General features: G+C 56.7%; 2 protein-coding genes across 2 annotated transcripts in view; one reads left to right on the top strand and one right to left on the bottom strand.

Moving 5' to 3' along the window:
- Positions 1-4: 4 nt before the first annotated feature.
- LOC137360562 (myosin-10) lies at positions 5-13,865 on the bottom strand (the record flags this gene model as incomplete). Its single annotated transcript, XM_068025966.1, has 3 exons — positions 13,781-13,865; positions 2,362-2,742; positions 5-79 (listed from the first exon to the last, which is right to left on the bottom strand). Coding segments are annotated over exons 2-3 (429 nt in total), but the record flags the coding sequence as incomplete, so codon positions are not given.
- A 20-nt stretch (positions 13,866-13,885) lies between these two features.
- LOC137360561 (protein shisa-6-like) overlaps positions 13,886-15,000 on the top strand; it is a 49,908-nt gene continuing 48,793 nt past the window's right edge. The window contains exons 1-2 of the mRNA XM_068025965.1: positions 13,886-13,960; positions 14,301-14,481. Coding sequence (XP_067882066.1) covers positions 13,886-13,960; positions 14,301-14,481 — 256 coding nt within the window. The remainder of the gene's footprint in view (positions 13,961-14,300; positions 14,482-15,000) is intronic.

Genomic DNA, 15,000 nt, shown 5'->3' on the forward strand with positions numbered 1-15,000 from the left:
TCATTTCCACGATCGGCTCGGTGTAGATCGGCAGGTTCCTGTAAGGATTAATCACCACGCAGAACAGCCCCGAGTAAGTCTGGAACAGACAGAGAGAGAGAACGAGCTCATCACAGATGGTGACACGACGATTCCACACCCTCCTCCCCGGTCGGTCAGCCGCACAGAAGCAGGCCATTCGGCCCCTCTCCCCAGCTCCGTGCCGGGGTTTCTGACCCGCACGAGCCTCCTCCCCGGCCCCCTCTTCATCTCTCCCCGTCAACATGTCCTCCTACTGCTTTCTCCCTCATGTGTTTATCCACCTTCCCCCCCCCGCCCACTCAAATACATCTCTGCGATTCGCCTCAAACCACTCCCTGTGGTAGCGAGTCCCACATTCTCCCCACTCTCTGGGGAAATACGGCTCTCCTGTGAGGGGGAGAAATTCCTTCGCTCCCGAGGGGTTTGTGAAACCTTCGGAATTCTCTCTCCCGGAGGGAGCTCTGGATGCTCAGTCCCGAGGACATTCAAGACGGAGATGGAGAGGTCTTTGGGGGCTGAGGGAATCGAGGGATACGGGGGCTCGTCCGGGATGTGGAGTTGAGGTAGAAAATCGGCTGCGATCGGAATGAATGGGGGGGGGGGGGGTAGCAGGCTTGAAGGGCCGAATGGCCCTCCTTCTGCATTTTGTTTCTTGCACTCTTCACCCACCCCCCCCCCCCCCCCCCACCGCCACCCCGAACTAAACGTGCAAAGTTTGGCGAGCAAATACAGAGGAACAATTCTTATTTGCTCCATCCAAACCCTTCCCGATTGCCAACGCCCCAATTAAATCTCCCTCTTAACCTTCTCAGCTCCGGCGGAGAACAATCCCAGCTTCTCCCAGTCTCTCCGCATTAACTGAAGTCCCTCATCCCTGTGATCATTCTGGTCAATCCTGCTCGGGATTCCCTATCGGGAAAGACCGAATGGACTGGGGGCTTTTTTCTCTGGAATAGAGAAGGCTGAGGGGTGACCTGATGGAGGTCTTTAAGATTATGAATGGGTTTCGATGAGGTCGACGTAGAGAAGATGTTTCCTCTCGGGGACGAGAGTGGAACTAGGGGGCCATCGATACACGATAATCACTCATAAATGGTCATTGCCATTCTCAATGTGTCAGTGTCGAGTCATATTATAGCAGACCCGTACTGCGGGCAGCAACCTCAGACTGTGCTGATTCAGTCTCTGCCACCCTTACATCCATTACTCTGCACTTTCCGTCTCTCCCTCAGAAACACACCCTGTTTGATGGGCGAGCATTTACCTAGTGCCTGACACCACTGCAGAACGTCCTCATCTCCTTCCGACAGTGCAGCACTCCCTCAGTACTGACACCGGGGGAGTGTCGGTCTGGATTATAGAGATCAAGTCCTGGAGTGTATACATCTCCCTCCGACAGTGCAGCACTCCCTCAGTACTGACACCGGGGGAGTGTCGGCCTGGATTATGGAGATCAAGTCCTAGAGTATATACATCTCCCTCCGACAGTGCAGCACTCCCTCAGTACTGACACCGGGGGAGTGTCGGCCTGGATTATGGAGATCAAGTCCTAGAGTATATACATCTCCTTCCGACAGTGCAGCACTCCCTCAGTACTGACACCGGGGGAGTGTCAGCCTGGATTATGGAGATCAAGTCCTAGAGTATATACATCTCCTTCCGACAGTGCAGCACTCCCTCAGTACTGACACCGGGGGAGTGTCAGCCTGGATTATGGAGATCAAGTCCTAGAGTATATACATCTCCTTCCGACAGCGCAGCACTCCCTCAGTACTGACACCGGGGAGTGTCGGCCTGGATTATGCAGTATCTGTAGGCCACACCCTGACTCAGGGGTGAGAGCAGGCCACACCTAGTTGTTTACATTACAAGGACAAATTCTATGGGGATAGCTGTCTCTCCTACCAGCAATGCAGCCACACCTCATTCCATCTCCTCTGCCGGCTGCCTGCGAGTTCAGAGTCCTGATGAGTCCTTATCCCGGTAAACAGCCCGCAGTCGCGCATCAAACACTCCCTTATCGCAAACCGCCCTCAGTCACACAGTTGGGCTCTGAGAACAACCTGCTTTCACACAATAAAACATCCCCAAGGTCCCTTCCCGTGAGCGATTATTGCACACGACTTGACCCATGAGGAGATATCAGGGACGGGCGAGCAAAGGTCGTAGAGCGAGTTTTGAAGGAGTGTCTGAAAGGAGAGAGAGAGAGGGAGGGAGGACGAGGCGGAGAGGATTAGGGAGGGAATTCCAGAACTTGGGCCCAACCCCCCCCCCCCGCCCCCCGGGATAAGCGGGGTAAGACACGAGAAGCGAGCGGGCGCCCTCGCACGGCACACTCACGTAGATCAGGCCCGAGTAGTAGCGGTCCTTCAGGTTGTGCAGCACGGAGGCCTCGTTGAGGCAGGTCAGCTCGGCCATGTCCTCCACCTTGGCAAACTTGGGCGGATTCATGCGCTGGATGTCGTCCTTGGGCACCGCGGCCCGCCGGCCGCTCTCCGCCAGCTCCACCAGCACCTCGTCGCCCCGCTCCTCCGCCACGGCGGCCGCCTCGAAGCCGTGCCGCTCGGAGGGCACCCACACCAGCTTGCGGGCCGTCCAGTCGGCCTGGGCGGCCGGGTTCGCCACGTAGCCGCGGTCGGCAAAGAGGTACCGCTCGGCGTCGTCCTGCCGCGGGAGGGAGCTGCGGCGGGCCATCCTTCCGTCGCTCGGGGCCCGGTCTACCTGGGGCGGGAGACAAAGAGGACGCAATTAGCAACATTTGGGAAAACGGAAAAGATTCCATCGATTTTTTTTGACTTGGGGGTGGGGGGTGAGATGTTTACACAGAAGTGACAGGCCAAAACTTGTCGGGGTCAGGGGGCTTGAATCGCCAGGTGTTGTCTTGGTTTCGCTTTGGACGGGTCGGTTGGGAAGCGGAGAGTGCGGTGAACCGGTGTATGTGTGTGTGAGGGGGCGAAAGGTAAAAGGGAACCTTCATATTTCAATCTGTATGTTAATGCTTTGCTTCGTTCCGGGTTATGTCTTGTTTTATAATAAACTGATCGTTTGTTGTTCATGAAAGAAACCTGGTTGGTGTATTTTATTCTGCGATAAAGAGGACAGTCTATGATTGAGCATATCGGTAACTGGGTAAATGTTTAAATATACAGAATGAGCTGCAGAGAAGAAGAACTATAAAAAACAGAGTGCACTCCTCCCACCTTGATCGTAACAAGTGACATAACCATCCTCACCAGTACTGTACCCCAGTGTTATACAGTGACAGACCTGTCCCCACCAGTACTGTACCCCAGTGTGATACAGTGACAGACCTGTCCCCACCAGTACTGTACTCCAGTGTTATACAGTGACAGACCTGTCCCCACCAGTACTGTACCCCAGTGTGATACAGTGACAGACCTGTCCCCACCAGTACTGCACCTCAGTGTGATACAGTGACAGACCTGTCCCCACCAGTACTGTATCCCAGTGTTATACAGTGACAGACCTGTCCCCACCAGTACTGTATCCCAGTGTTACACAGTGACAGACCTGTCCCCACCAGTACTGCACCTCAGTGTTATAGTGACAGACCTGTCCCCACCAGTACTGTACCTCAGTGTTACACAGTGACAGACCTGTCCCCACCAGTACTGTACCTCAGTGTTATACAGTGACAGACCTGTCCTCACCAGTACTGTATCCCAGTGTTACACAGTGACAGACCTGTCCCCACCAGTACTGTACCCCAGTGTTAGTGACAGACCTGTCCCCACCAGTACTGTACCCCAGTGTTATACAGTGACAGACCTGTCCTCACCAGTCCTGTATCCCAGTGTTACACAGTGACAGACCTGTCCCCACCAGTACTGTACCCCAGTGTTATACAGTGACAGACCTGTCCCCACCAGTACTGTACCCCAGTGTTATACAGTGACAGACCTGTCCCCACCAGTACTTTACCCCAGTGTTATACAGTGACAGACCTGTCCCCACCAGTACTGTACCCCAGTGTTATACAGTGACAGACCTGTCCCCACCAGTACTGCACCTCAGTGTTATAGTGACAGACCTGTCCCCACCAGTACTGTACCCCAGTGTTACACAGTGACAGACCTGTCCCCAACAGTACTGTACCCCAGTGTTATACAGTGACAGACCTGTCCCCACCAGTACTGTACCCCAGTGTTATACAGTGACAGACCTGTACCCACCAATACTGTATCCCAGTGTTACACAGTGACAGACCTGTCCCCACCAGTACTGTACCCCAGTGTTACAGTGACAGACCTGTCCCCACCAGTACTGTATCCCAGTGTTACACAGTGACAGACCTGTCCCCACCAGTACTGCACCTCAGTGTTATACAGTGACAGACCTGTCCCCACCAGTACTGTATCCCAGTGTTATACAGTGACAGACCTGTCCCCACCAGTACTGTACCCCAGTGTTATACAGTGACAGACCTGTCCCCACCAGTACTGTACCCCAGTGTTACACAGTGACAGACCTGTCCCCAACAGTACTGTACCCCAGTGTTATACAGTGACAGACCTGTCCCCAACAGTACTGTACCCCAGTGTTATACAGTGACAGACCTGTCCCCACCAGTACTGTACCCCAGTGTTATACAGTGACAGACCTGTCCCCAGCAGTACTGTACCCCAGTGTTATACAGTGACAGACCTGTCCCCACCAGTACTGTACCCCAGTGTTATACAGTGACAGACCTGTCCCCACCAGTACTGTACCCCAGTGTTATACAGTGACAGACCTGTCCCCACCAGTACTGTATCCCAGTGTTACACAGTGACAGACCTGTCCCCACCAGTACTGTACCCCAGTGTTATACAGTGACAGACCTGTCCCCACCAGTACTGTACCCCAGTGTTATACAGTGACAGACCTGTCCCCACCAGTACTGTATCCCAGTGTTACACAGTGACAGACCTGTCCCCACCAGTACTGTACCCCAGTGTTATACAGTGACAGACCTGTCCCCACCAGTACTGGATCCCAGTGTTACACAGTGACAGACCTGTCCCCACCAGTACTGTATCCCAGTGTTACACAGTGACAGACCTGTCCCCACCAGTACTGTATCCCAGTGTTATACAGTGACAGACCTGTCCCCACCAGTACTGTATCCCAGTGTTATACAGTGACAGACCTGTTCCCACCAGGACTGTACCCCAGTGTCATACAGTGACAGACCTGTCCTCACCAGTACTGTATCCCAGTGTTATACAGTGACAGACCTGTACCCACCAGTACTGTACCCCAGTGTTATACAGTGACAGACCTGTCCCCACCAGTACTTTACCCCAGTGTTATACAGTGACAGACCTGTCCCCACCAGTACTGTACCCCAGTGTTATACAGTGACAGACCTGTCCTCACCAGTACTGTACCCCAGTGTTATACAGTGACAGACTGTCCCCACCAGTACTGTACCTCAGTGTTATGCAGTGACAGACCTGTCCCCACCAGTACCGTACCCCAGTGTTATACAGTGACAGACCTGTCCCCACCAGTACTGTACCCCAGTGTTATACAGTGACAGACCTGTCCCCACCAGTACTGTATCCCAGTGTTATACAGTGACAGACCTGTCCCCACCAGTACTGTACCCCAGTGTTATACAGTGAAAGACCTGTCGCCACCAGTACTGTACCCCAGTGTCATACAGTGACAGACCTGTCCTCACCAGTACTGTACACCAGTGTTATCCAGTGACAGACCTGTCCCCACCAGTACTGTACCTCAGTGTTATACAGTGACAGGCCTGTCCCCACCAGTACTGTACCCCAGTGTTATACAGTGACAGACCTGTCCCCACCAGTACTGTACCCCAGTGTTATACAGTGACAGACCTGTCCCCATCAGTACTGTATCCAAGTGTTTTACAGTGACAGACCTGTCCCCACCAGTACTGTACCCCAGTGTTATACAGTGACAGGCCTGTCCCCACCAGTACTGTACCCCAGTGTTATACAGTGACAGACCGGTCCCCACCAGTACTGTACCCCAGTGTTGTACAGTGACAGACCTGTCCCCACCAGTACCGTACCCCAGTGTCATACAGTGACAGACCCGTCCTCACCAATACTGTATCCCAGTGTTCTACAGTGACAGACCTCTCCCCACCAGTACTGTACCCCAGTGTTATACAGTGACAGACCTGTCCCCACCAGTACTGTACCCCAGTGTTATACAGTGACAGACCTGTCCCCACCAGTACTGTACCCCAGTGTTATACAGTGACAGACCTGTCCCCACCAGTACTGTATCCCAGTGTTATACAGTGACAGACCTGTCCCCACCAGTACTGTACCCCAGTGTTATACAGTGAAAGACCTGTCGCCACCAGTACTGTACCCCAGTGTCATACAGTGACAGACCTGTCCTCACCAGTACTGTACACCAGTGTTATACAGTGACAGACCTGTCCCCACCAGTACTGTACCCCAGTGTTACACAGTGACAGACCTGTCCTCACCAGTATTGTACCCCAGCGTCATACAGTGACAGACCTGTCCCCACCAGTACTGTACCCCAGTGTTATACAGTGACAGACCTGTCCCCACCAGTACTGTACCCCAGCGTCATACAGTGACAGACCTGTCCCCACCAGTACTGTACCCCAGTGTTTTAGTGACAGACCCATCCTCACCAGTATTGTACCTCAGTGATTTACAGCGACAGACCTGTCCCCACCAGTACTGTACCCCAGTGTTATACAGTGACTGACCTGTTCCCACCAGTACTGTACCCCAGTGTTGTCCAGTGACAGACTTGTCCCCACCAGTACTGTACCTCAGTGTTTTACAGTGACAGACCTGTCCCCACCAGTACTGTACCTCAGTGTTATACAGTGACAGACCTGTCCTCACCAGTACTGTACCTCAGTGTTATACAGTGACTGACCTGTCCTCACCAGTATTGTAGCTCAGTGTTTTACAGTGACAGACCTGTCCCCACCAGTACTGTACCCCAGTGTGATACTGTGAGGTGACAGAGGTAGAGAGGGGACGAGGCACCATGGAGGGATTGGAACAGGAGGATGAGAATTATAAAATCGAGGCATGGTCCTGCCAAAACAGGGTCAGCAGAAGCTGTGGGGGGTTTGGGGGGGAAAGGTTCATACCACGAGCCTTGTTGCTCAGTCACAAGGTTCTCTCCGTCTGACACAACAAACACGTCCAGTTTAGGCGCTCCTGAAAGGCAGCTCTGCTCGTGCGGGCGACTGACGTTGGGCACTGACAGACGCCACTGGCTCGCACGCCGGTATCCCAGCAGAGCGGCTGCAATTACAAGCAGCTCACGGAGCGCAACTCGGGCCGGAAGAGCACCCCCCGGGGCAAATCCTCCAGGATGAGGGAGCTTTACTCTGTATCTAACCCCCGGTTTTTTTGTTTTTTTTTCTTTCGCAAGGTGACCTTTATACCCCAGGCCCCTTTTATATTTTTCACATCGAGGGGGCCTTTATTCCTCAGGCCCCCTTTATGTACATATTTACAGTTTTAAAATAACTTTATTAAAACCAGATAAACAAAAAACTCAAATTAAAATGCCATTCTCGGCGTCAACGATGCACTCCAGTCCCTGCGGTGCCCACCGGTCACGGAAGGCCTCAAGCGTACCGGCGGACACCGCATGCTCCTTCTCCAGGGACACCCGGGCGCGAACATAGCCGCGGAAGAGGGGCAGGCAATCGGGGAGGACGGACCCCCCGACGGCCCGCAACCTGGACCTGTGAATTGCCACCTTGGCCAGGCCCAGGAGCAGACCGACGAGGAAATCCTCCTCCCGGCCCAAGCCCCTCCGCACCGGGTGCCCAAAGATCAGGAGCGTGGGACTGAAGTGCAGCCAGAATTTGAGGAGCAGCCCCTTCAGATACTCGAAGAGGGGCTGCAACCTCGCACACTCCGTATAAACGTGGAACACGGACTCGTCCAGGCCGCAGAAAGTACAGGAGGCCTGGGAGTCCGTGAACCTACTTAAAAGTCTATTGCACGGGACTGCTCTGTGCAGCACCCTCCACCCCAGGTCCCCGATGTAAAGGGGGAAGACTCCCGCGTAGAGAGACCTCCATCGGGGTTTCCCCTCGCCGCCAGATGGCAACGCGGACCGCCAGGGCGTGTCCGGCCGGCTGACGAGGGCGAGGAAGTGGAGAGTGTGCAGGAGCAGCCCGTACAGGAAACCCCTCCGCGCCGATTGGAATGGCACGGAGGGCATTTCCGAGAGGCGGCTCGGGTTGTGCGGGACCGGCTCCTGAGGAGGGTTTCGGGGCCTGGGCCCGATGAGCAGTTCCGGCCGAGCGGGGGTCAGCTCGGCCGGGATCGCTCCGCACTCCCGAGCCCCCTCGCCACCCGCAGTGAGGGGCGTCCCGGGGGTTTCTGCTACTCCTCCGCCCGCCGGACCGTCCCCGGAGTCGGCCGCCCGGACAGCCGAGGCGCTCTCCTCCACCGGCGGGGGAGCGCCCTGACTGGAGGCGACCATGTTCCAGACTCGGAATAGATCCCGGTAAAAGACAGGCAACTCCCTCAGAGAGGCGCGGCTAACGGACTCCACCGGGAGCTGCGTGTCGTCTTGAAGGCAGTGACACTGGCGGAAAAAATACGTCGCCAGCGCACACCATCTGGGAGGACGCTCGACGTACAGGTATCTCTGCAGGGTCCGAAGGCGGAGAGTCGCAGCCTGGGTGCGGACGCACACCAGCGACTGACCGCCCTCCTCAATCGGGAGTCTCAGGACCGCGGCAGAGACCCAGTGTTTCCTCTTGCCCCAGAAGAAATCGACGAGTTTCTTCTGGATCTTGGTGGCAAATACAGGGGGCGGGGCCAAAGTGGCCAACCGGTACCACAACATGGAGGCCACCAACGCTCGGCCCCTGTAGGAAAGCACTCGGAGCAGTCCTGTCCAGCGCCCCAGCCGAGCGGTGACTTTCGCCTCCAACTCCTGCCAGTTCGCCGGCCAGGCTTCCTCAGCAGGGCTAAGGTGGACTCCCAGATAGAGGAGGTGCGTGGTGCTCCACGCAAAAGGTGTCATCTCCTCCGGCAGGGAGTCCACCCGCCACTAACCAACCAGGAGTCCGGAACATTTCTCCCAATTGATCCTCGCGGAGGACGCGGCAGAAAAGGTCTGCTGACAGTCGCGCATCCTCCGCAAGTCAACGGGATCTGTGATTGCGAGGAGCACGTCGTCGGCGTAAGCCGAGAGGACGACCCGCATGGCCGGCTCGCGCAGAGCCAATCCCGTCAACCTCCTGCGAAGCAGGCACAGGAAGGGCTCCACGCAGATGGTATACAATTGGCCGGACATGGGGCACCCCTGACGCACTCCTCTCCCAAAGCGAAGGGGCGCCGTCAAGGACCCGCTAACTTTGACTAGACACTCTGCGGCGGCATATAAAAGTCAGACGCGGGCCACAAAATGCGGCCCGAGTCCGAAAGCGCGCAGAGTCCCGAAAAGGTATTCGTGATCCACCCTGTCGAATGCCTTCTCCTGATCGAGGGAGAGAAAGGCGACCGACTGACCAGTCCTCTGGGAAAGATGGATCAGGTCCCGGACCAGGTGGATGTTGTCCTGGATGGACCGGCCCGAGACCGTGTAGGACTGGTCGGGGTGGATCATGTGGGCCAGCACGGAGCCCAGGCGGGTCGACATAGCCCGGGCAAAGATCTTATAATCCGTGCTGAGGAGGGAGACCGGACGCCAGTTTTTAAGCAGGCGGAGATCGCCCCTCTTTGGCAGCAGGACGATGACCGCCCTGCGCCACGAGAGGGGCATCTCCCCGGTCGCCAGGACTGAGGGAGTGCTGCACTGTCGGAGGGAGATGTATATACTCTAGGACTTGATCTCCATAATCCAGACCGACACTCGCCCGGTGCCAGTACCGAGGGAGTGCTGCACTGTCAGAAGTGCCGTTCTGATGCCACGGCCTCTATAGGAAGTAGAGCAGGGGTGGGCGGGGGAGGAGGGGGAAGTTCTGCCAGGTGTCCTGGGCCACTATTCGATAATCCGGCCGTTAATTTGAAGGTCTGTGCGAAGCACTCCATTGGCCGTGACGCGCTGTCGGGGACGTCCCACGTGTACCACAATAGACTGACCTCTCCATGCAACAAACTGGGACGTCCCAGCTGGCCAGAAAGATTGGCAACAGCATACATTGGCCAGAGGAGGTTCGGAACATCGGAGGAGTGGGCCACTCAGCCCGTCAAGCCTGCTCCACTATTCAATGGGAGAATGGCTGATTGTCTGCCTCAACGGCACTTCCCTGCCCTATCCTCATATCCCTTGATGTCATGAGTATCCAGATATACAATTGCAAGATCTAAAGATAGAATGCATGATGTTACGACGGGGTGCAAATAGTATCGACATGCCCTGAATTCCACTGAACCGTTCTCAACGGAAGATTTCATTCATTCTTTCAGGGGACGTGGGCTTCGCTGGCCAGGCCAGCGTTTACCGCCCATCCCTAACCGCCCTTGCGAAGGTGGCGGTGAGCCGCCTTCTTGAACCCCCGCTGGCGTCCTCGGGGCGCGGGCACGCCCACAGTGCTGTTAGGGAGGGAGTTCCAGGATTTCGACCCGGCGACAGTGAAGGAACGGCCGATATAGTTCCGAGTCAGGACGGTGCGCGGCTCGGAGGGGAACCTGCAGGCGCTGGTGTTCCCGTTGCGTCTGCTGCCCTCGTCCTTCTCGGTGGCGGAGGGCGCGGGTTTGGGCGGCGCTGTCTCAGGAGCCTTGGCGGGTTGCTGCAGTGCATCTTGTCGATGGTGGAGGGAGTGAATGTTTGTCGATGGGGTGCCGATCAAGCGGGCTGCTTTGTCCTAGATGGTGTCGAGCTTCTCGAGTGTTGTTGGAGCTGCACCCATCCAGGCAAGTGGAGAGTATTCCATCACACTCCTGACTTGTGCCTTGTAGATGGCAGACAGGCTTTGGGGAGTCAGGAGGTGAGTTACTCGCCTCAGGATTCCCAGCCTCTGACCTGCTCTTTAATTCCCATCCTCCTGTTCAAGTCCCACCGTGGCCCGTCACCCTCTTCCCTATCTCTGTAACCTCCTCCAGCCCCTACAACCCTCCAAAATCTCTACATTCCTCCAATCTCCAACCTCTTGAGCATAGGTGGCCGACGTGCCTGCAGCTGCCCTGGGGGCCCCCCGCCGAGCTTGGGGATTCCCTCCCTAAACCTCCCCGCGCCTCTCTCCGAGTTCAAAGGGGCTACATTGTCATGCTCGGCCCCCACCTGCCAAGAATGAGGCATATTAATTTTGGCACGAACGCTGATTTTAAACTGTTACTGGCGTGAAGAAAGGACTTGTTAAACAGATCAGCCGTGTCTGGAAAAGACATTTGCATATTAAGGGATGGTATTTGGAAGGACAAAGCAGCCATTCCCTGACACATTCAACCCACAATGGACTTTTGATCACCAGACGTTGAAGGTGGGGGGGGGGGGGGGAGCTCGCATTCCAGGTTGACTGCTAAGATGGCCGCAAACACAAACGGACGTGGTCAAACCAGCTAGTCACATGACTAATCTGCTGGGCAACCTGAGTTTCTTGAATTTGTACCAACAGTTTGCGCAGAAAAATCTGTTTGCTCCTGGACTGAGAAGATCTCTCTCCTGTCTGCTCCCATCTCCTTCTCACAAGCCTCTGAATCCACTGAAGACACTTGCACCCCAAGAGAAAAAAGTCTCCTACAGAAAACAAGATTTAAGAAGAATACTGGGCCCTAGCGAAAAGCTAGATCAACCTGCTGCCACCCAAGGACTCTGCAGCGAGCTCGAAGACCCATAACAAAAACTCTTCAGATAATGCCTCAAACTTTTCCACGGTATTTTTCTTCTGCTCTTTTCTGTCTCTATCTGCATGCGTATCGCGCATGCATGCTAGCGTGGGCGCGTCGTGTATCCGCAGGCGTTAACCAAATTAGAGTTTAAGTTTAATAAAATTTCACCTTTCTTCTTTAAACTTAAGAAAGCCTGTTTGTGCTGGTTTCTTTGCCTTATAATTGGAAAGCAGTGAACAAGGATTCACCAAGGGGGAGCTAAAAACACAGTGTGTTTAGAATTAAACCCTGTTATGGTAAGACCAGGTGAAGGCTGAGAGGGAACCCCTAGACCCCTTTCTCACCGGGTCGTAACAACACAAATTCTGGCTGTCGCTGTCGTCAACGCCCCCGAACAGGAGCATAAACCAGACAAGATATGAGACAGAGCCATTAAAGGAGATAACAGAGAGATGGCGCGCAAACTCTGGGTCAGAGGTAGGTTTTAAAAGGTGCGGCTTAAAGGAGGATCGAGAGAGAGAGAGAGAGAGAGAGAGATGCGGTGCCCAGAACAAGAGCCGTGCCCAGAATGGCCTCGCCCGACCCTCCGGGACGGACTCTGCTGCTGCCACCCTTGTGGGCAGCGAGTCCCCAGCCATTACCGCCCGCGGTGCCAATAAAGTTCTCCCTCCCGCACCCGCCTCCCTCTCGCCATCCCTCACCCGAAACCTTCACCGCGTCTCCTAGTCCTCGTACCACCAGTTAAGTGGGAACGCCTTTTCTTTCTCCACCTTATCCAATCTCAAACACAACCCAACCTTGATGTTGCGACGAGACTGTCACAACAACTGGAAGAACGAACCAGAAACTGGTTCGGCTGTCTTGAGTTAACCCCGTAAACTCTTAAATCACCGCATCGGTGTCAGGTGGCTACAAAGACACGGCCAGAACCCGCGATGAAGAACTAGTCTGACTTCCGAAATAAGACTGTCCCGTGAGGGCAGGCCGAGCAGAATGGGGCCGGTATTCCCAGGATTTTTGAAGAATGGGAGGTGATCTCATTGAAACGTGTACAATTCGAAGAGGGGGATTGGTGGGGGGGGGGGGGGGGGGTTTCACAGTCTCGGGATAAGGGGTCAGCTATTTGGGACCGAGACGGGGAGGAATTTCTTCACCCGAGGGTTCGTGAATCTTTGGGCTGGGGGGGGTGGGGGGGGATGGGGCTCGTCCGGGATGGCGCGAGCGGGAGGGGGGGGCTCGTTCCGGGACGCCGCGAGCGGGAGGGGGGGGGGGGGGGGGGGGGCTCGTTCCGGGACGTCGCTCGTTCCGGGATGTCGCTCGTTCCGGGACGTCGCGAGCGGGAGGGGGGGGAGGGGGGGCTCGTTCCGGGACGTCGCGAGCGGGGGCTCGTTCCGGGACGCCGCGAGCGGGAGGCGGGGGGGGGGGGCTCGTTCAGGGACGCCGCGAGCGGGGGCTCGTTCCGGGACGTCGCTCGTTCCGGGACGTCGCTCGTTCCGGGACGCCGCGAGCGGGAAGTGGGGGGGGGCTCGTTCCGGGACGGCGCGAGCACGCGTCCCACTCCAGGGCCAGGGTGCAACACATACAAGCAAACAAACAAATGAAAAAGGTCAAGCCAGCAAAATAATCCAGCCCGGGGGTGGGGAGGAGGTGGGGGTGGCATGGGGGAGGTGGAATATTTTGCATTAGATGCTATGCAGTGCCAAATAAAAAAAAATCTGACTGAGGGAGGGTAAACAAATTTCACTCGGGGGGGGGGGTCAAATTGCAGGTGGGCAATGGCAATGGGGCATAATGAACCCCGCAATGCGGCCGGGGCGCAGCATTCCCCCGCCCTGCTCCGCACCTGCGACCTCTTCGTCCACCGGCCGCAGGTGGAATGAAGAGGAGGAGGACGCGGACGCGGTGGGGGCAACCTTTGGGGGGGGGGGGGGGGGTGGGGAAGAGAAGCCGCTCGCTGGTTGGCTGGCTGCTCGGCTCACCTGCGCTCGCGCTCCGGCCGTTGGCCCCCTGGCTCTCGAGCCTGCGGGAAACCCCTCGCGCGTCTCGGCCGCCGCCACCAACCGCAACCGCCGCCGCCGCCGCCAATGGGAACTGACTCCCGCATCGCAGCCGCCGCAGCCCTGCGAGCCGCAGGCCCCGCCCCCGCCCTCCCCCGATTGGCCGGGGCTCGCTGACCGACGCGGCGCTCGTCCTATGAGAAGCGGGGGAGAGGGTTTGTGGGATGGGGCGGGGTCGGCCGTCGGATCGATTCGATCGGGAGAGGGAGGGGAGGGGAGGGGGCGGAAGGCGGGGTCATGGGGTGGGCGGGGCCGACGGACGGACGGCGGATCCAGCCAATCGGCTCCCGTCTCCGCGAGAGAGGACGAAGAGGTGGGGGTGGGGAGAGGAGGAGGAGAATGCGTGGCTCGCCGTCCGCTCGACTGGCGTGGCGGCCGACCAATGGAAAGTGGAGCCGCTCCACCCGCCCCTCACCCCCCAACATCCGGGATTTAAAAGCAGGCGGGCTCCGTCCCACCGATTAGCGGACGCCTCAGCCAATGGGAGCACCCAACGGAAAAGGCGGGGCCGATAGGCAGGTGCTTCGGTTTGATTGACGGCGGCGGCTACCAATGGCGCTTCGGCTGCGTTGGACCGACGGGCGGGCTGAACCAATCAGGGGCCTCAGATGGCGGACGGCGAGGTAAATTTGAGGCCAGACAGTAAGGTTGTTGTGCTCAGTGTGGGAGCCTGGAATTCGAGACAGGGCGCCCTCGGCTCACTGTGACTGCAGTTATACCGCGTGGGATGAGTCCCCACCACCATTTCCCCATTGACCATCCCTCTTCCCCTTTGACCTTTCACCTCTCCCATTGGCCTATCCCTCCTCCCACAGTGACCTTCCCCATTGACCTTTCACCTCTCCCGTTGGCCTTCTGCCCTCCCACATTGACCATTTCCCCCCATTGACCTCTCACCTCTCCCGTTGACCTTTCACCTCTCCCATTGGCCTTCCACCCTCCCACATTGACCATTCCCCCATCGACCTTTCACCTCGCCCGTTGACCTTCCCCCCCCCCCACCCCATCCATTGACCATTCCCATTGACCGTCACCTCTCCCATTGACCTTTCACCCTCCCCATTGACCATTCCCTCCCCATTGACCATTCCCGCCCCATTCACCTTGCCCTCCCCCCCCCCCACTCCCACATCGACTGTTTT

Source organism: Heterodontus francisci, unplaced genomic scaffold (genome assembly GCF_036365525.1).
Source record: "Heterodontus francisci isolate sHetFra1 unplaced genomic scaffold, sHetFra1.hap1 HAP1_SCAFFOLD_1528, whole genome shotgun sequence".
Taxonomy (NCBI): Eukaryota; Metazoa; Chordata; class Chondrichthyes; order Heterodontiformes; family Heterodontidae; genus Heterodontus; species Heterodontus francisci.